Source organism: Nakaseomyces glabratus, chromosome J, assembly GCF_010111755.1.
Source record: "Nakaseomyces glabratus chromosome J, complete sequence".
Lineage (NCBI taxonomy): Eukaryota > Fungi > Ascomycota > Saccharomycetes > Saccharomycetales > Saccharomycetaceae > Nakaseomyces > Nakaseomyces glabratus.
Genome location: NC_088960.1, coordinates 546,504 through 565,747, shown reverse-complemented (window position 1 = coordinate 565,747; position 19,244 = coordinate 546,504). Strand labels below are relative to the sequence as shown.

Here is a 19,244-nt window from a genome sequence, read left to right as displayed (position 1 = left end):
AACAGCGTTGTCTCCCAGATATCAAACATGTTTGTGTAACTTAGATCTAATGATGAGGTTAAAAATGTTATGGAGAATAAATTGTTCTTGTCGGTGTGTGGCTGAAATGTAGATTCATCGATCGAACACCAAATTTCGGTTCATGCATTGATTTGACGTAGGTATCGTTTCATATCCGCATATTTTATGTTTATATATGTGCTTAGAAATGTATGATATTGTGCGGTCAAAAACAAAAGACTATATCTAGCAATTTCACACAAATAACAAGAATATACAAGTAGGTAAAAAAAAATGCTTTTCATATAATACTTTATATTTGACTATAACTTTTGGTGTTTAACTAATATTGAACAAGGGAGAAAGAAAGGAGAATTGATAAGATAAATTTGGCAACGTGTTGATTACAAGTTTTCTAGGGAAGCGGCAATCTCGTCCAATTCCTTCTTTGCTTCTTCGTACTTGGCGGTCAATTCTTCGTTCTTCTTCTCGGCCTCGTCTCTTTCTTCTTCCAAGGCAGTGACCCTTCTCTCCAATTGATCGACCTTTAGGTCAGATTCTCTCAACTTCTCCGTAGTTTCCTTCAACTTGGCGTCACTCTCTTCAAGCTCCTCCTCCAATTGCTGGTTCTTCTTGGTGAAGTTCTCGTTGTTGGACCTTAGAGTAGTGGACTCCTCAGAGGTTTGCTTCAATTCAGACAACTCAGATTCCAGCTTCTCGACTTCTTCTTCCAAAGTCTGGTTCTTGACAGTCAGAGCCTTCACCTGGTTCTCCAGATCAGTCTTCTCCTGTTCCAAGCCACGGGACTGATCAGCACCACTCTCCAACTTCTCAACTTCCTCCTCAAGAGACTGGTTCTTGACAGTCAAAGCCTTGGCCTGGTTCTCCAGATCAGTCTTCTCCTGCTCCAATTCTTTGTTCTTCTCCTTCAACTCCTCGTACTTCTCTTGCCACGACTCGGCTTCCAACTTCAAGTTGTTCAACTTCTCTCTAACTTTATCCATTGTTTTCCCTCTTTTTTTATTTCCTAGACACAAGCTCTGGACTGTCAATGATACTGCACTAACCAAAAAGTCGCAAACCTCCCCTTCCATCCAGGAAACAGCTTATATATACAAATCCCAATGAAAAGTGTTGAAGCCACGAAAACTTGGGCGAAAGTCGAGAGACGAGACAAGCTGACAGGGAAGGGGGAGCTGTCCGGGTAAAGAGCCCAGAAACGGCCATATTAAGCATCGATGCTGATGCAGTTTCATCGGGAGAACACCGCAAGTTTTTACATCACTGGCCATTTAGACAATTGTCATAAATAGTAATGTATCTGTATTTGATGGCCGCTGTCCCAAGGGCCACCGATAAATATGCTAAGGCGGCCCTTCCCAAAACACCAATGAAAGTCGAATGGTCACGCGGTACGAAGAACTATAAAATGGCGGTTCACATGCTTAGAGGTGTGGTGTATGGATGTTACCTGCCTTTCACTCGGACACAAGTTTACATACACAAGTCTAAAACCATGTGGATGTGGTGTGTGGGTCTTATCTTAATTACCGTGAGGAATGAAAAATTTGGCAAAAAAAAATGAGAAAAGTTGAATTTGCCATCTCATCGCAAGCTCATCGCATACAGATGTAACACAATATTTCTGCAATGTCGCTAGAGTCGTAAATATTGGTGGTCGCTAGTATACAAAAGCTGTAAGACACAGATCAGGTAATTTAGACCAAAAACAAAAAACCATGCCGCCAAAGACTGAGCCTAAGAAATGGAAGCCACCAAAGGGTCCCAAGCCCATCCAGAGAAAGAACAAGAACCCCATTGGGCTGGGTAGGGCTATCATGCACCAGCGGTCCAAGGAGAACACTATTGAGTATCTACCTGATGGTGAGATGCGGTTCACTACCGACAAGCACGAGGCCAACTGGGTGAAGCTACGGTCTGTGACGCAGGAGAGTGCGCTGGATGAGTTTTTGAACACCGCTGCGTTGGCTGACAAGGATTTCACTGCTGACAGGCACTCGAACGTTAAGATCATCAGGATCGACAACGGTGATGGCTCCGCTACATCTCAGGGCTTTTCCTTGACCAACGAACAGAAATCTACCATCGACGCTAAACAACGTGCTTTGGCCAATGACTTGATTGTGCCAAGGAGGCCGTACTGGGACGAGTCCATGACGAAATATCAGTTGGAGAGACAAGAGAACGACGCCTTCTTGGAATGGAGACGTAAATTGGCTCACTTACAAGAGAATAACGAGGATTTACTGTTGACTCCTTTTGAAAGAAACATAGAAGTCTGGAAACAACTGTGGAGAGTGGTCGAAAGAAGTGATTTAGTTGTTCAAATCGTGGACGCCAGAGACCCACTGCTTTTCAGATCTGTCGATTTAGAGAGATACGTTACAGAAGTGGATGACCGTAAACAGAATCTATTGCTTATCAACAAGGCAGATTTACTGACTAGAAACCAAAGAATAACGTGGGCTAAATACTTTGCTAAGAAGAATAACTCATATGCTTTTTACTCCGCATTAAGAGCCAATCAGTTACTGGAAAAACAAAAAGAACTAGGTGATGATTACAGCGAAGAACACATAGAGGAAGAATCGGATGACAGTGAAGAGACGCTTGAAGAAAGTGTCAGAGAAGGTATTAAGATCTTAACCATTGATCAATTAGAGGAATTATTCTTATCTAGAGCACCATCTGAGCCACTTACTGAACCTTTGCCTGGTCAAGAATCTCTGTTACAAATTGGTTTAGTTGGTTACCCTAATGTAGGTAAATCCTCTACTATTAACTCTCTAGTTGGTGCAAAGAAAGTCTCTGTTTCCTCCACTCCAGGTAAAACCAAGCATTTCCAAACCATTAAACTGTCAGATCATGTTATGCTTTGTGATTGTCCCGGTTTAGTGTTCGCAAACTTCGCTTACAACAAGGGTGAGTTGGTTTGTAACGGTGTGTTACCAATCGATCAACTTCGTGACTATGTTGGTCCATGTGCTTTAGTTGCTGAACGTATTCCTAAGTACTACTTGGAAGCAGTATACGGTATCCATATTCAAACAAGATCAAGGGAGGAAAGTGGTGATATAGAACCAGAGAACCCAACGGCGCAAGAGTTACTAGTCGCATATGCGCGTGCTCGTGGTTACATGACCCAAGGTTTTGGTTCTGCAGATGAATCAAGAGCAAGTCGTTATATTCTAAAGGACTATGTCAATGGTAAGTTACTATATGTCAATCCACCACCACATCTAGAAGATGATACACCATACACTAGAGAAGAATGTAAAGAGTTCAACAAGGAATTATACGTATTTGATAAACTACCGGAAACTCGTCAAGAACAACTAAGGGAAGCAGCAAAAGCTAAAGGTATTGAAGTGCTTGATCTAGCTAGAGACCTTTCCAAACTGACATTCTCTGCACATACAGCTGCCGAGGCAAACAAGAAAGCGTCGTCGGTAACACACGGTGGTAAGCAAGCCGCGCTATACAATGCCGCAGACGATTTGGATAGAGAATTTTTTAACATGAACAAAGTCGAAGGGAAACTCACGACTCCATTCCATAAGCAGCAATCTCAATCTGGTTCAAAGAAACACAACAAGAAGAACAAAAAGGGTAAAGTCCGTAACTTAAACTTTGAATAAACCGTATATATTTTTCATACACTATTCCTAATTTTGCCATAACATAATCTTGCATAAATATACCGTGAAAAGAAGCATACAAATATATAAGAAACAACAAATTTTATAACCTTTATCAGGTGTCATACTACTATATGAAACCCTACTCTTGTCCGTATGTCCTCTTGCAATTAAAATCGCACTGAACGTTTCTGTTAGCTTGAGGAAATCTGGAAAATTTTCGTTATGAAAAATTATATAAAAAGCAGAATTAATTGCAGTTTATTCTACAATCACTTGCTCCTTTGTGTATTTGGTGATTTCGTTCTCAATATTGAAATAAGTATGGGCTCTTATACACATTTCGAGGTGCTCAACCCGATGCTTTCTGTTACTCCTTCTGTTCAGGTGATTTATTTCCAGAAGTTTCGTTTTCTTTTAGTATTTTTATTTCTTTTCGAAGTGATGAGAATGCTTGGAACTGCTAGTGTTCTACTAGTGGAGAGACTTTTGGAGAACTTGCCTATGGATTTGATGGATGGCGGAGCATTGAACCCCCACGCTCCCTATATGAAATAAGCTCAAGATGCCCAGAATTATTTCGTGCCCTTTTTCGCTAACAATGACTGATATCTTCTTCCACAGTTCATAAGTTTGATAGTAGATGGGCATACATATTTATATGAGAAGTATTTATATAAAGGTGTCTTATGCGCTATATATTGACATTGGGAATTGTAGCTTGTTCTTCTCGATATTGCATAGTCGTGAGCTTTTTGGCTAACGTTAAACGTAATTCCTGTAAGTAAATCGGGTTATAAAAGGTCATTTTTATATTAAGAGACGTAAAAGAACAGCAAACAGTAAATATACAAATTAGACTACAGCAAAATATTTTAACTTTGTCAATCAAGAACAATTGGGATATTTAATATGTCATCAACATTGATTGATTTTTTGGTTACTTCAAAGGAAGCTTGCAATAACAAGTGCAGAAGAGAAGCTGCTATCAGAGATGGAACAGTGGAGCAATATGAACAACAGTACTCCAAGACATCATTTGAATATGATTCAAAATGTTACAGCCTCTTAAAAGATATGGAAAAAGAGTATAATAAGTATGAATCATCAATAAAACATAGAAGGTACAGTGAGGACTTTGATGGCACGCATGGCGATGAAGATGATTCAAAAGAGCTTAAAATTAATACAGAGGATGAATCGGTTGCTGAACTAAGAAAACGATTACTAGGCAGACTGAGTGACAAGGCTGAACAGGATGCTGGACAATCTGTTGAAACTCAGATTCAAAATCATGAGGACATGCAACAGAACTTGTATGAGGATATGAGCAAACTTGTAGGCAGCTTGAAGCAAGGTGCAGTAGCATTTCAAAACGCCTTGGAAGAGGATCAAAAAGTTCTTGGTGCAGCTGAAATAGGTATTCAAGTGGCGTCGCGAGGCATTGTTGACATAAGTGGGAAGCTTAAAACCTATGACAAAGCCAAACTTGGATATTTGTTTTATATTTTGACTTTCCTATTTATGTTCATTGGTTTATGCGTTACATTTATCATCATTAAAATATTCCCAGCTATGTAAGGGAGGTTTTACTATTATTTTAAGTAGATAAATTTATAATCAAGTGAAGTTTCATTACTACGCTTTTCAAATGCCCCGTAAGACACCAAAGCGTGCCAGATTGGAGATTATTTCATACTACATTATAAAGCCTTCATAAAAAAAAAAAAAAATACTACATTATTCAATACAACATATATAATCATCAATATAGTGGAATACTTCTCTAAATTCATGATAGATAATGATGTTTGAAAGATAAATCGAGCTGGCATTCGCCTTGTCATTATTTTTCATTTTTTTTGTAATTGTAGCTCAGCTCATCGCATTCAGTTCGGATCATTTTTTTTCGTTCGCCGTTGCGATTAGCACTAATAGTGTATTAGAATTAACAATAGTACTTTCATTAACAAAATGCTTGGACACTTGAATAGACTAAACTTTATTAACCTATACTAAGTATCTGTTTGGACTAGTTTGAATATATATTAGAAGTTAAACCACTCAGGATCAAAGATGGTTAAGAGAAGTGCTAGCGACGAAGCACCAACTGCTAAGCGTGTTTCTACTAAGAAAGTTTTGAATCAGCTAGATGACTACACGCACAGATATATTAGTGTCCGTCCACTAGATGTGTTTGTATGGGGTACTGGTTCCATGTGTGAACTGGGGCTGGGTCCATTGGCCAAGAACAAGGAGGTTAAAAGGCCAAGGTTAAACCCATTTTTGCCACAAGACAAAGTCGGCATTGTTTCCATTGCTGTTGGTGGTATGCACACATTAGCTTTGGATAAAGATAACAACATTTGGTCTTGGGGTTGTAATGATTATGGTGCCCTAGGAAGAGATACCAGCGGAGCTAAAGAAAAATTGAAGGATGCTAATGATTCCAGCGATGATGAAGATGGTGACCTAAATGAACTGGAAAGTACTCCCACCAAACTACCATTCAAATTTGAAGGTACCAGCGAAAAAGACGCTAAGATAGTCCAGTTGGTTGCAACTGACAACTTAAGTTCTGTACTTTTAAGCGATGGTACCATTTACGCTTGGGGTACTTTCCGTTGTAACGAAGGTATACTTGGTTTTTACCAGGATGAAATCGAAGTTCAAAGAGAACCATGGGTTGTACCAAAATTCGCGAAGGGTAAAATTGTTCAAATGGCCGGAGGTAAGGACCACATATTATTTTTGGATGAGGCAGGTATTGTCTACGCCTGGGGTAATGGTCAACAATACCAACTAGGTAGAAAAATATTGGATAGATTCAGATTAAAGACTCTTTATCCTTTACCATTTGGTCTAAAGAAAGTGAAATACATTGCAAGTGGTGAAAATCACTGTTTTGCTTTAACAGAAACTGGTAAAGTTGTGAGTTGGGGTCTAAATCAGTTCGGTCAATGTGGTATCGGTGAAAGTATTGAAGATGGTGGTATTGTTGCTGTTCCATCGCAAGTGATGAATTTACCATTGGATAATGATAGCATTAGAACAATAAGTGCTGGAGAACATCACAGTTTATTTTTGATGGAATCTGGAGCACTATATACTTGTGGAAGAATTGACATGAATGAAATTGGTTTGCTAAAGAAAGAATTACCTACATATGCCTATAAGGATGAGCATGAGCGAGTTAGAGCAGTTCCGCTACCTACGAAGGTTGTAAAAACTCTGGAAGAATTGGATCCAGAAGATGACGAAGACGATAGAGAATATAAAGAAATGAAATTCAAGAATATCGCTGCTGGCTCACATCACAGTATTGCTATTAGCCAAGATGGTAAACTATATACTTGGGGTTTCGGGGAAACATATGCAGTCGGTCAAGGTCCTGCTGGCGATGACATCGAAGTTCCGGTTAAAATTACAAACACAGCAACCAAAGAAGTCGATATGGTATTGGCTGGTTCAGGTGGACAGTTCTCTGTTTCTGCCGGGTACAAGCAATAGACTTTAAAGTAGCAGCTTCTTTTCTATATATTAGTCAAGAATAAATTTTCTCTCTTTATCTAGACCTACAAATATTGATTCATTATCTACCGCGTTTAAAACAACCATTAATGTGATGATTATAATGCTAATCCAAATCAAACATTAAACCGAAATCTTCATCAGAATATCAATTAACTATACGTTTTGTGATTATAGGGGTTTTTTATGCTTCGCCAAAACCTGAATCGCTTTATTTGCTTGACATGTGAAAGTGGAGTTACATTGCCGACTAGCAGCATGTACGCAAATGATCAGCATTCATTTGGACTTCTACTGTTTATGCAAGAACACTTATTTTTCATTATTTGTAGCTAAAATATATACATTTCAATTTATAATATATTATACGTCTCACTCTAGAACTCAAGCCAAAGCAATTGTTGAGTATCTAATACGGTGCTTGAAGCAGTCTAAAATCTCAACATTAAACAAATCGATGTATGTTTTGCAGTTAAAATGTCCTTATGTCAAGTTTTTATGGCCTCGAAAACAACCTTTTCTCGTTGCTATATTGTGATTTACCATTTTCTTGGGGTTACATAACTTCTAACCGGACTCCTTCCTTTTTTGTGTTTCCATGAAAATATGTAAATCTCCTAAATCAAATGGATGCCAGCGAAACACAAGGTAAGATAATGAAAGTCTAGATAAGAGCATTTGCATGTGAATATTCTGCTCAATGAAGTTTTGTTCACATGCTGTCCAGAATATAATTTTTTATTTTGAGTCTATTCTCTGTCAAGAGCACTTTCTCAATGGTTATGGTGTTGTTTATCGGTGTTTACTTATTTCTGGCTGTGTACTACAGAATTACAGCGCTAATGTGCTTAAATTTTGTAAAATTTTGATAATAACTCAAACTCTTTTTCTTTCAAAAAATGTATACATCTTATGTTGTCTTTACATCAGTTATTATTAATTACTGTAAAGCATAGTGCCTAGTAACTTCATGTAACTGTCCGATATTGGATGCGGGGTAAAGGGAAGTCAATGTACTACAATGGGAGTAATGAATATTTGATAGTGGTCAAAGACATTTACTATAAAACTCCGGTACTTTGTCTAACTGCATACTTCAAATACCAATTCAAATGTGCTGTTCTCTTAATAACTATGAGACTTACACGATATGCAAGAAAGATGAACATACAGAAGGCTCTCATCAGAATGATATCAAAAGATTCACCCTCTTGACATAAGAGAAAAAAAAAATGTTATAATAGATTTATAGTGGATACCAGATTTCTTTTTGATCATCTATACTTTGAGATAGAGTTACTAGTTACACGTGGGGAATAGAGTACTTCATTCACCCAATTGCAAACACAGCAAACACCTCCATGCAGATAAATAATGCTCGATAAATAATTACAAAAATAAAACAATGCTGAGAAGCATCCATAGGTTGATTAACTATAACAAAATAGGACCCTTTGTCTGAAAAAAAGTAATTGTAATAAAAAGTCCAACCGGAATGGGCTACAAACTATAGAAACCAGTTCAATGTCTGTTGACTATAATTGGCCATGATACTGCTATAAGGTTTGGGGAGTACATTTTTTATTTTGCATTTGCAAAATATTTTATTTCCTAAGTTTACTAACGATAAATCAAGTTTGAATTCATCTAGAAAATCATTTTATAAAAAACATAAGTAGCAAATAATCTATATTGGTATTGGTATATGTCGACATCTATGTATTGTCCTGTGCTGTGTTGTAACTAAGTATACTTAAAAGTGGGCAGGTTCTCGTTCAAGTCCCTTGTCCTACTGCTCATGCTAAACCCAAGTGTTTGGCGTGGAAAGCTGCGTGTTCTGGGACAAATGTACTGATGAAGTAGTAAGAGTGGTCGAAACCATCCACTAAGTTTATATCAATCTTGTTTTCCCATGTAGTCCCTGTCGCAGCTTCCTTTAGTAAGTGTGGTTGCAACTGTTCTTTCAAGAATGGGTCGTTAGTACCTACGTGGATCAGAATAGAGCTGTTGTTTGTGTTCTTTACTTGCTTCACCAGGTTGCATGGATCATAATGTTCACCTTCCTTGGGGTCATTGAAGTAGCCCTTGAAAGCTTTCTGGCCCCATGGTACCACAGATGGGTTTACAATAGGTGCAAACGCTGAGCAGGATTTGTACTTATTGTCTGAGTAATGCAGCAAGTAGCCCGATAACGCACCAAATCCACCCATTGAATGGCCTGTGATAGATACGTTATCCAGGAAATCGATTTTGCTTTGGCCTTGTTCTTCAAAGAACTTTGCCAATTCGGAAGGCAGTTCCTTGTGGACGTAGTCAAACATGTGGTAATGCTTTTGGAATGGCTCCTTCGTAGCATTGATATAGAACCCAGCACCTTTTCCAAAGTCCCAACTGCCTTCGGGATCACCGGCAACATCGTCACCTCTTGGAGAAGTGTCTGGGTATACCATGGCGAACCCGTACTTATCAGCTTGGGCTTGCCAAAAGGCCTTCTCACTGGCATTTTGTGGAGTGCATGTCAACCCTGACAAGTAGTAGATGGTTGGAATCTTCTTCCCCTGGCTGTTGGTATTGTACTGCTTTGGTAGATAAACATTGACGTCCATCTCACAGTGCAATACTTCGGATGCATGCTTCAATTGTAGCAGCTTGCCTCCACACACAGCAATACTTTTCACTTGCTTCATCTAGTTCTGTTTTTATAATGTCAACCTTCTTGCAATAATTATTAACAGTTAAGCTCTGTATATGTCCTCAATAGCTGTGCTTCAATGTTATATTCCCTTTTTTTTGTTTCTTATAACACCGATTTCGCCTCCTGATGACGGAGTGATAACTAGTATAGGATAGTGGGCTTTTTAACAAATACATACATGAATATCTAGTAAATTATATACTTCCTTTAAATATTGGTCATTAAACATAGCGTTAGAGATAAATAAAGCAGGAAATTTTAGAAGCCATTGCCTTTGTCCCTTGAAGATGGCACAGTTCTGACAGTTCTTTCAATCCTAGGCTTGCCACCATCCTTTGGGTAAACCTTCTTAATCGACTCTATCGATGTCGTACCGTTGTTGTAAAAAGTCTTTAGTTGTTTTACTTCTTCTTTACCATCGTTAGTCGATTGTATGGTAACATACTCTGACTTGCCTATGATCTCAGGACCATCCTTGTGGTCGAAGTCCTGTAGGGACTTCTTCATCATGATATCTTCTGGAGTTTTGTCATCGCTGTCATAGAATCCATAAGCCCAATCCTTCAAGTCATTATTCTTTCTCTTAGTGATCTCTTCCTCTTTCCTTTGCTGGATGAGATGGTTCATATGCACTCTCCATTTCATGTAAAGAGACCACTCGGGGAAGAAAACACCGTACTTGTTATCCTTGTCGTTGACCACAGCTTCTTTGGTCAATATTTTACTCATTACGCTGTCTTGTTCTTTGCTTGATAAGTCGTCGACCTTCAACTTGTCCCTTATGACCCCTTGAGGAAACAAGCATCTCCACCAACCTTGGGTGTCCCAAACAGAGAGACCATCCACATCAGCACACTCTTTATATTGGCTCATATTGGGTGTACCATAATGGTATAGACCAGTAATACCTTGTTGAATAACATCGTTGCCTTGGGGTCTGCTCACAAGACTGCCAAGATTGGTGTTGTAGTTTCCTATCTCTTTCAATGTATCCCACAAACTGCCATACCCGGACTCAAAGATGTCTTTCAATCCGGCTTTGTCATAGAGTTCTAAAGCACTATCTTTCAACCCATGAGGAATGAGCCCATCGTCGAACAACGACTCCCTGTTCAACTCATCCTTTACCCCGGAGTCGCATAGCTCTTTCAACTTTTCGTCGTCTCCATTAAACAAGCCCATTATTCCATCAAATTTCCTAAGTGATAGCTAACCACAGACGCTACTAATGTATTTGTGACAAGATACTGTTCTTGGTGGTCCAACTTATATATCTATACTAGAACTACCGTTCCTTGAATTTCTAGAAATTGATCCTTGATCAATGAGAACGGACCTTATTTTGTTAACGTTATAAAATGAGTTTCTTTATACAAATTGAAAACTAATACTACACATATGAACTCCTTCTTCAATCTTGGAATCTTGGAGTATATAATCTCTACGACAATGACTCAGTTCTTTTGGGTGGCAGTGTATCTGACTTTGTTCTCCTTGACTAACTCTCGTAGGTTCTTGGTTCTTGGAACAATGTCTGCCAAAAATTGGAAGTGGTCGACCAGAGCTATTGACTCTGAGAGCGATTTATAATCCAGGAGCAACTCGTCGCTGTTTATAGGTGTTGAAGGCTCTGGTTTGGGCTCCTGTTGGAAGTTGCCGTCCCCGTACGGTACCGATCCGTTGACGATCAATGTCTCGTAGGTCAAAGTCTGCACAAATAGCTCAGTAGCGAAGGCTGTTGCGATCAACGCATCCTTGGTACACTCTAAGTATTCAGGGTCATTCTTAGCAATCATTCTCATCTTTGAGATCGGGAATCGTGAGCATCGTCTGATATACTCCCTGTTTATCAGTTTGTACTGCTTCTTCAATTCATCTACCACACGTTGCTTTTCCTTGCGTGCTTCCTCGCCAAGCTCGCTCTCCAATTCCTCCATCTCCCTTCTGGACTGCGCTATAGACTCATCCATCTCGCTCTTGACCACACGGCTAGAAGACCGGGACTCCTCCTTCGCAGACGACTGCGTTGTGGGTCTCGTCTCATCGCGATCATCGTGCTTCATCTCCTGGTCCTCATCGATATCCATTTCAGTGTCACCTTCAGGCGACGAGTCACTGTCCTCGATCTCAATCACTTGCGCATTCGACCTGCTCTCATCGCCTTGATCCGTGTCGCCATCCACCGTCTCATTCATGGCTTCCGCGTCCTTCTGCTCAGCTGCTTCAGCTGCTTCAGCTGCTTCAACTTCAACCGCTTCAACCGCTTCAACCGCCGGCTCTACCGCTTCTGCTCCTTCGTTTCTTGTCTCCATCTCAACTGGCTTGTCCGCTGGCTGCTCCATCGTCGACTCCTGTCTGTTTGGCCCCAGCGTGAGCTACTAACAAATCAAGTCCCAATTGGCTCTGCCGTCTGCCTTTTTATAATTTCGCATTTCACCAATTTGTTTTGCGCGAGGCATATGATGAGCCAGTGGCAGTGACAAGCATAACACAATGATAGGAATATAGAATTTCTGTAGGGCTATATTGATTACGTCTTCGCTATATAGATATGTACAAGGTTTGCCCGTTTCTTTTGAACTTCACAAGTTCCATAGAGGCCCTTCATTTCAACTTTTCTACTGGGGGCCGTTGGGTCTCGCGGTCTCGAACTTGTAGTCGTTTCTGACCTTCTTCTTGGACACTGGTGTAGCTGCCTGTGCTGCCTGGATCAGTGTGGTCACCGCAGCGTGGTCCTGCTCTTTGTCGACTGGCTCGAGCCCCATATCCTCTCTCAGCAGCGATCTCACGACCAGCAGGTCCCTCGCGACATCCCCGGCATCCCTGAACTTGAGCATCTTCTTCAAGTTCAGCAGAGTTTGAGGGTTGTGGGCCCTGGCCAGCGACTCGTCTGTCAACGTAGCCCTCGCAAGCAGCCACAGCTTCATGTTCCCGCGCTGGATGGAAGGCTGCGGGTGCGCTACGTCCCCCGCGGTGACCACGGGCGTGTCCACGAGCTCCAGCACGCTCTGGCGCGCCCTGTCGCCCAGCCGGGGCTCCAGCTTCATCACACGGGTGTACCCGCCTGGCCTCTCCACGTACCGCGGCGCAATCTCGCCGCACAGCTTCCGCAACAGGCCCGAGTTGTTCCCGCTCAGAAACAGCTTCGACTGGATCAGCGACACGTACTTAGAGCTGTGGCCAGCGCTCTTCGACCAGTGGATCACCCGGTCCGCCAGCCGCGACGCCTCCATGCACTTCTCATGCGTACTGACCACACTCCCGTGCTCCAGCAACGACGTCACAAGGTTCCGCAGCATCATCTCCCGGTGCGGCTTGTCCCGACTCAACCGCCTAGCTATACCAGCAGTCATGGTTGGTATCTGTGCAATTTCAAGTTGTATTAGCCTATGCAAGCTGCAGTTCAAGCTGCAGTTCAAGTACCTTTAGCTCATTCCAACTTGCAACTTGCAACTGCTGAAGTAGTTGGACTCGAAGTTCGAGGTGGCGTGCGGCATGACTTGGACTGGGAGCGAAGGGGGCAGTATAACTGGGAACATAACTGGGGACATATGTATTTGCAAGCACATAGTCCACACAATCACATAGCTACATAGCCACATAACCACATAAGCACAAGTACTTCGATATGGTATTGGAGCCTTCACGTTACCAGGATCCGCGGACATGGAAGATGACGCCTGCGATGATCCGTGCGAGACAGCCGTTCTTCAAGGGCAACATGGTTGGGCTGGCCGGTCTGCTGGCCGTCACGGGCGGCATTTACGTCTACACATACAAGTTCCTGCACAAGGACAACGACTTCGAGGACGTGCCTGTGCCTCCTATCGACCCGAAGGAGCTCGAGCAATTGAAGAAAGAGTACGAGGAGCACAAGAAGAAGTGAGCTCCCGCCAAAGCCATCCCTGTATATATCCCCCCCACCCCATTCGCACTAGACACATGCTACACATGCTACACATTACACTACGCGAAAGTATATATGACCCTGGTTGTATAATCTATCTATCTCTAATCAAAATTCAATAGCTCTCTTTTTTCCACTTCGAATGATACAAATTGGGAAGCTGTCGATGCAATGCAATTGGCCTGTGCAAGCAGCAAACAAGAGGGCACTTAACTATCGACAATGCTGTTTCTGCTGGTGGTAGCACACGCAATTGCGGTGCTTATATTTGGCTGTGGGTTCTTCCCGCAGAAGAAAGTGCTCGATGGCCACGCCGCGTTGGATGGTACACACGCCAGAGACCCTGTGTTCGACAAGCTCGTGGTCGTGGTCGTCGACGCCATGCGCAGCGACTTCCTCTTCGATGCGTCCATCTCCAAGTTCCACTTCATACATGAGAAGCTCGCGGACGGCAGCGCCTGGGGCTTCACTGCGCACTCAAATCCGCCCACTGTGACGCTGCCGCGGCTGAAAGGCATCACCACTGGCTCCACACCGAACTTCCTGGACGCTATCCTGAACGTGGCCGAGGACGATACTTCCTCGAGTCTGCTGGCACAGGACTCCTGGCTGTGGCAGTTCAGAAACAACGCCGGCAAGCGCATCAGGTTCTTCGGTGACGATACGTGGTTGAAGCTGTTCCCACCTGTAGAGGCCAATGAGGACTCCCAGACCATGTTCGATGAATACGAAGGAACCAACTCTTTCTTCGTGAGCGACTTCACCCAGGTGGACCTCAATGTAACAAGACATATCGACAGGCAACTGCGTGAGACAAGCGAGTGGGACGTGCTGATCCTGCACTACCTCGGTTTGGACCACATCGGGCACAAAGACGGGCCTTACTCCAGGTTTATGGGGCCCAAACACGAAGAGATGGACAGCATCATTAGGAAGCTTTACGACGAGCTAGATATGCAGTCTACTTTGCTCGTGCTGATGGGTGACCACGGTATGAACGACCTCGGCAATCACGGTGGTTCCTCAGCTGGTGAGACCTCCGCTGGGATGGTCTTCTTATCTGATAAATTGGCAGCATATAAGCCTTCTAAGGAACAAAGCAGCGCTAAGGAATTCCCCATGAAAATTCCAAGTCTAAACGCTGGTGAAGAGAAAACATTTCACTACTTGAAGAAGATCCAGCAAATCGATGTTGTACCCACAATAAGCTCACTATTCAATGTAGCCATACCGAAAAACAATGTGGGAGTTATAATACCTGAGTTCTTGCAATTGTTCAAAGATGTCTCATTGCAGAAGGCTATAGTCAAGGAGAATTGGAACCAACTTTCTGGTTTAACAAAGGGTAAAACGCAAATCATGGAAGAAACAAAGAATTTTGTAATTGAGGATGTAATCAAGAACATGAAGGATGTGCAAGAGAATCTAGCCAAAACTGCTACGGACTACAATTACCCATTACTATTCATTGGTTGTTTCCTTTCTATTGTTATTACCGGTACTATATATTATAGATATGCTAGGCATGTCGCAATTAACATCAACACCTCCATCCTGATAGCAATTGCTGCGCTTATGGGCATCTCAGTATTTGGAAGTAGTTTTATCGAAGAAGAACATCAATTTTGGTGGTGGATTATTACTGGTCTAGTGCTACTATCAATGGTTAATTTAAACTTTAGTAGTTGGAAATCACATATCATAGTTCTGTTTTGTTTACGTTTGATTAGAGGCTGGAATAACAGTGGCCAGAAGTATACTTATGATAACGTGATTGCAAACTTGCTAAAGGGAAATATCGATGCCCTATGGTGGTTAAACCTGATAACAGTTACAGTAGTAGGCTTAAATTTAAAGTCTTTACGTTTTGGTAATCACACTGTTTCTCTTCTTGGATTTTCAGATCTACTTTCTATGGGTTTATTATCTATGATAACTTTTCTGTACAAGGTAAACTGGTCCATTGTCAATGGTGAAAGAGTTCCAGATTTGTTTTATAAATGGGTTCTTGAAACAGCCTCATTAATAGTTGAAGATGCAACATTATACCGAGAGGAAGATCTAATACACACTGCATTGATTCCTTTGGCAAGGATATTTTTTAAACTATTCTTTGCTGTACTTGTCTCCAGGTTAATGATACAAAAATTCTTCCAAGTATCCGATATCTCTAAATCTTTGGCAGTGGTGAGCCGTTATGTTACTATTTTCCTTGTATTTCAGACACCTAGTCACAACATTGGTTTATTTTTGTTCTTTGAAATAATAAATGAGATAACTGTACATATTATAAGGGAAAGATACCAAAGTGACTATCTGCTGGCTGTTATATTTGGTATTATCTTGCAGTTTTTTACTTTCTTTCAAAGTGGAGGCACGAACTCCATAGCTACAGTTGACCTTTCAAATGCGTACAATGGTGTCTCTGAGAACTACAATATTTATGTTGTTGGATTGATGATGTGCATCTCTAACTTTGCACCAACGATATATTGGTCGTTCTATAATTGGCGGATCACTTACGCAAACGCAAACTCCAGTAGATGGCAGACCTTGGTCGCCGCCAAGTATCCATTTATTATCATTCAATCGACCATTGGATGTTGTCTACTGCTGGCATGTATCATACTTAGATATCACTTGTTCATATGGAGTGTGTTTTCTCCAAAACTGTGCTATTATATGGTGTGGACCATATTTGTTGGTATCATCGTGCATTGGATACCGGAAATCCTTTTACTATTGACCTGAAAAATAGGTTTGTAAATGCTCTTTTCTTGAACTCCATGGATTTGCAATTAACTCATAGAACTAATTATATATCAAATATTGTAGATTGAAATGTTATAGACACTCACTTTAGACAGTGGCCAGAGAATCACAACTTGGATGAACATATACCGTATTATTGTGCTTGTACACGAAGTAGAGAACCGGAAAAAAATGGGCAATTCGATGAGTTTCAGGCATTTAGAAGTTTTAAAGACAGCATCCAAGATCAAGAACTGATCTTTGGAATCAAGTGACAGGATCAATTGATCAGCAGTATAAGTCCTAATTCTATTTGGAAGCCAATATATTTGCATAGACTAGAACTTACTAGCGAGTCCCCAATTTAGTCAGAATTATCCTGTTAGGTAAGGATAGTGGAAAGAAAAAAAAGCACTGAAACGACCTCATTCCAAGAAGTTTAACTGTGTCGTGACTTTGAATTACAGGCAAATAATGTCGATCCCCAATATACTCAAAAACTCCGAAGCGTTTACTGGAAATGCAGCTCAGAGGTTCCTTTTTTCATCTTCTGACGGCACAAAGATTGTATCAATCGCTGACCGTGGGCATCTCCGTTGGTGCCATAGCACTTCTACAACTTATAAAAGCTTAGATTTTGATTTGCAATTTGAAGGTAAAGTGGAGGGTGCGGTTTCAAGTACAACAGCCGATTACGTATGTATCTACAATCGAGATGAGCTGCATGTGTTGGAAGTTCCATGGATGTATTCTGGAGAGGAGAATGGCCTAAAACATCTTTGCCACATTTACAGCCACAAATTTGATGAAAATCATAGTATTAAACAAGTTTTATTTCACCCTAAGAGCTATCTGGATTCTACTATACTTGTTCTGACGAATGACGATAGTATTTTCATGATAAACACAGACGATAATAGATCTGACAAGAATATGATTAATCTTAATAGCAAGAACTCTGCCCTCGGGCTATACGATCGAATCAACGATATCCAAAAGATTATTTTCTCACAGGATGGCTTGTCTTTGCTCATACTTAGTGCTGAGGAAGGTTGTGATATATTTACCATTTATCCGTGCCTTCCAAGACGGTGGGATATCTCTCTACATGAAGTAGACACATTATTTGCGAAATCATTGCTTCTTTATAACAACATGAATGTAAACACAACACCGCAGGAAAAAAGAAATATTGTCAAGCAGCTTAATTTCATGGAGAAAATCAGAGGTCAAAAGACTGCCTTCAGGAATGATAAAAAACCTTTAATACTTGAGGATGCTTACCTTAATGCACAACCCCAAGGGCCATTTTCTATGACACCTTATCCTAATGAACTATATGATTTCATGGCAACAGATATCAATATCATTCAAATTACACAAAACATATCCTTACTAGCAATTGCGTTTAGTAATGGAACTGTTCTTTTATTTCTTTCAGATTTAGAACCTATTATGAGTTGGGATATTTCTAGATTTCCCGGAAGCAACTCATTGGCACTTTTGGAACAGATAAAGCTCGAAATAACAGATAATGCAAAGTTTTTATCGATTCCAGGAACCTATGGTAAATTTGTGGTCACTGACAATGTTAAGTCGAATTTCTTTGTTAACACTTGTGATTGGTCTACAATTCTGGCTCAAATAATTGATGATTCTGATATTAAACTATTAGCAAACTTAAAGGTTAAATCAAATATTGAAAACCTTCAACAATTAGCTACTACCTTTAAAAGCATAATATACTGGAAAAATGAAAACATCTCATGCAATTATATTATTAGTGATAAAAAAATTGAGGAGTTGGACATGCTTGATGGAATTTCAAGTACAACGAAACACAAATTAATTGATCAATCCAATAGTCAGGTGGAAAGTAAACTTGACTTACCGGAATTAAAAAACGGTCTTTATGAAGTTAAATTTGCAAGACCATTGACAGAAATACAACATTATGAGCAAATATACTATAAGAATCTTCAAAATCAAAATTTTACAAAAATACCGCTTGAAATAAGAAGTGCACCACTGAAAAACTCAAGTAACGAAAATCAATTAGAATCATTGACCAAAATTTCTGAAAGTTATATGAAAATGATATCAATGGCTCAGACGCTCGGTTACATATATAGGAAAAGAATGATTGACTCTATTGAGGAATTCAGCAGGCAAATCGAGACGACCTATCAAATAAATAAGTTTTGGGATAATTTTGAACAAATAAGAGAGGTCCAAAATACTAAGATCGATAAGGTAAAAGAAAAACAACAAAAACTAATGGAAAGACTATCATCATTATACGATAAGGTTGAAGGGCAAAAGGAAATGGGATCGATGAATAACTCTAATATTTCAGCTGCTGAAAGTGAGTGGTTTGCTGAGATTAAAAGGTCGGTTATCGAGTTTAACAGTTATGTTAGGAAGGCCTCGACTAATCATCAAGAGTTGGAATTCATAAAAGAGCAACAGGCTCAAATAGCTAATCAAAAACCAGACATAAGCTCGGAAAATGGCAAAGAATGGAATGATCTTCAACAGCTTCTGCGAACAGACTTGAAAATAATTTCTGAATTTGAGAAAAAATGCGACACTGCGGTAAACGGTATTAACCAACTTAAAATATAATCGTGCATAAGCAATGCTGGCTAAGAGTCGAACTTACTAAAACTTACATAGCTCAATGTTACAAAAAAAATTAGTA

At 40.5% G+C, this 19,244-nt stretch overlaps 12 protein-coding genes across 12 annotated transcripts; 7 read left to right on the top strand and 5 right to left on the bottom strand.

Moving 5' to 3' along the window:
• Positions 1–404: 404 nt before the first annotated feature.
• On the bottom strand, positions 405–1,004 carry TPM1 (tropomyosin TPM1; the record flags this gene model as incomplete). Its single annotated transcript, XM_447941.1, has 1 exon — positions 405–1,004. One exon carries the CDS (start codon positions 1,002–1,004, stop codon positions 405–407), a length of 600 nt encoding a protein of 199 aa, XP_447941.1.
• Positions 1,005–1,739: 735 nt separating this feature from the next.
• On the top strand, positions 1,740–3,659 carry LSG1 (ribosome biogenesis GTPase LSG1; the record flags this gene model as incomplete). The annotated part of the gene is made up of 1 exon (XM_447940.1): positions 1,740–3,659. The coding sequence occupies one exon, from the start codon at positions 1,740–1,742 to the stop codon at positions 3,657–3,659; it is 1,920 nt and encodes a 639-aa protein (XP_447940.1).
• Positions 3,660–3,884: 225 nt separating this feature from the next.
• Positions 3,885–4,217, top strand: GVI51_J05203 (uncharacterized protein; the record flags this gene model as incomplete). Its single annotated transcript, XM_447939.1, has 1 exon — positions 3,885–4,217. The coding sequence occupies one exon, from the start codon at positions 3,885–3,887 to the stop codon at positions 4,215–4,217; it is 333 nt and encodes a 110-aa protein (XP_447939.1).
• A 354-nt stretch (positions 4,218–4,571) lies between these two features.
• USE1 (SNAP receptor USE1) lies at positions 4,572–5,240 on the top strand (the record flags this gene model as incomplete). Its single annotated transcript, XM_447938.1, has 1 exon — positions 4,572–5,240. One exon carries the CDS (start codon positions 4,572–4,574, stop codon positions 5,238–5,240), a length of 669 nt encoding a protein of 222 aa, XP_447938.1.
• A 495-nt stretch (positions 5,241–5,735) lies between these two features.
• Positions 5,736–7,169, top strand: SRM1 (Ran guanyl-nucleotide exchange factor; the record flags this gene model as incomplete). The annotated part of the gene is made up of 1 exon (XM_447937.1): positions 5,736–7,169. One exon carries the CDS (start codon positions 5,736–5,738, stop codon positions 7,167–7,169), a length of 1,434 nt encoding a protein of 477 aa, XP_447937.1.
• A 1,817-nt stretch (positions 7,170–8,986) lies between these two features.
• GVI51_J05137 (S-formylglutathione hydrolase) lies at positions 8,987–9,877 on the bottom strand (the record flags this gene model as incomplete). The annotated part of the gene is made up of 1 exon (XM_447936.1): positions 8,987–9,877. The coding sequence occupies one exon, from the start codon at positions 9,875–9,877 to the stop codon at positions 8,987–8,989; it is 891 nt and encodes a 296-aa protein (XP_447936.1).
• A 266-nt stretch (positions 9,878–10,143) lies between these two features.
• On the bottom strand, positions 10,144–11,067 carry MPM1 (Mpm1p; the record flags this gene model as incomplete). Its single annotated transcript, XM_447935.1, has 1 exon — positions 10,144–11,067. The coding sequence occupies one exon, from the start codon at positions 11,065–11,067 to the stop codon at positions 10,144–10,146; it is 924 nt and encodes a 307-aa protein (XP_447935.1).
• Positions 11,068–11,339: 272 nt separating this feature from the next.
• DLS1 (Dls1p) lies at positions 11,340–12,227 on the bottom strand (the record flags this gene model as incomplete). The annotated part of the gene is made up of 1 exon (XM_447934.1): positions 11,340–12,227. The coding sequence occupies one exon, from the start codon at positions 12,225–12,227 to the stop codon at positions 11,340–11,342; it is 888 nt and encodes a 295-aa protein (XP_447934.1).
• Positions 12,228–12,503: 276 nt separating this feature from the next.
• Positions 12,504–13,238, bottom strand: MRPL8 (mitochondrial 54S ribosomal protein bL17m; the record flags this gene model as incomplete). The annotated part of the gene is made up of 1 exon (XM_447933.1): positions 12,504–13,238. One exon carries the CDS (start codon positions 13,236–13,238, stop codon positions 12,504–12,506), a length of 735 nt encoding a protein of 244 aa, XP_447933.1.
• A 275-nt stretch (positions 13,239–13,513) lies between these two features.
• COA3 (Coa3p) lies at positions 13,514–13,771 on the top strand (the record flags this gene model as incomplete). The annotated part of the gene is made up of 1 exon (XM_065626633.1): positions 13,514–13,771. One exon carries the CDS (start codon positions 13,514–13,516, stop codon positions 13,769–13,771), a length of 258 nt encoding a protein of 85 aa, XP_065482705.1.
• Positions 13,772–14,014: 243 nt separating this feature from the next.
• LAS21 (mannose-ethanolamine phosphotransferase LAS21) lies at positions 14,015–16,543 on the top strand (the record flags this gene model as incomplete). The annotated part of the gene is made up of 1 exon (XM_447932.1): positions 14,015–16,543. The coding sequence occupies one exon, from the start codon at positions 14,015–14,017 to the stop codon at positions 16,541–16,543; it is 2,529 nt and encodes an 842-aa protein (XP_447932.1).
• Positions 16,544–17,017: 474 nt separating this feature from the next.
• On the top strand, positions 17,018–19,168 carry NUP82 (linker nucleoporin NUP82; the record flags this gene model as incomplete). Its single annotated transcript, XM_447931.1, has 1 exon — positions 17,018–19,168. One exon carries the CDS (start codon positions 17,018–17,020, stop codon positions 19,166–19,168), a length of 2,151 nt encoding a protein of 716 aa, XP_447931.1.
• Positions 19,169–19,244: the final 76 nt, after the last annotated feature.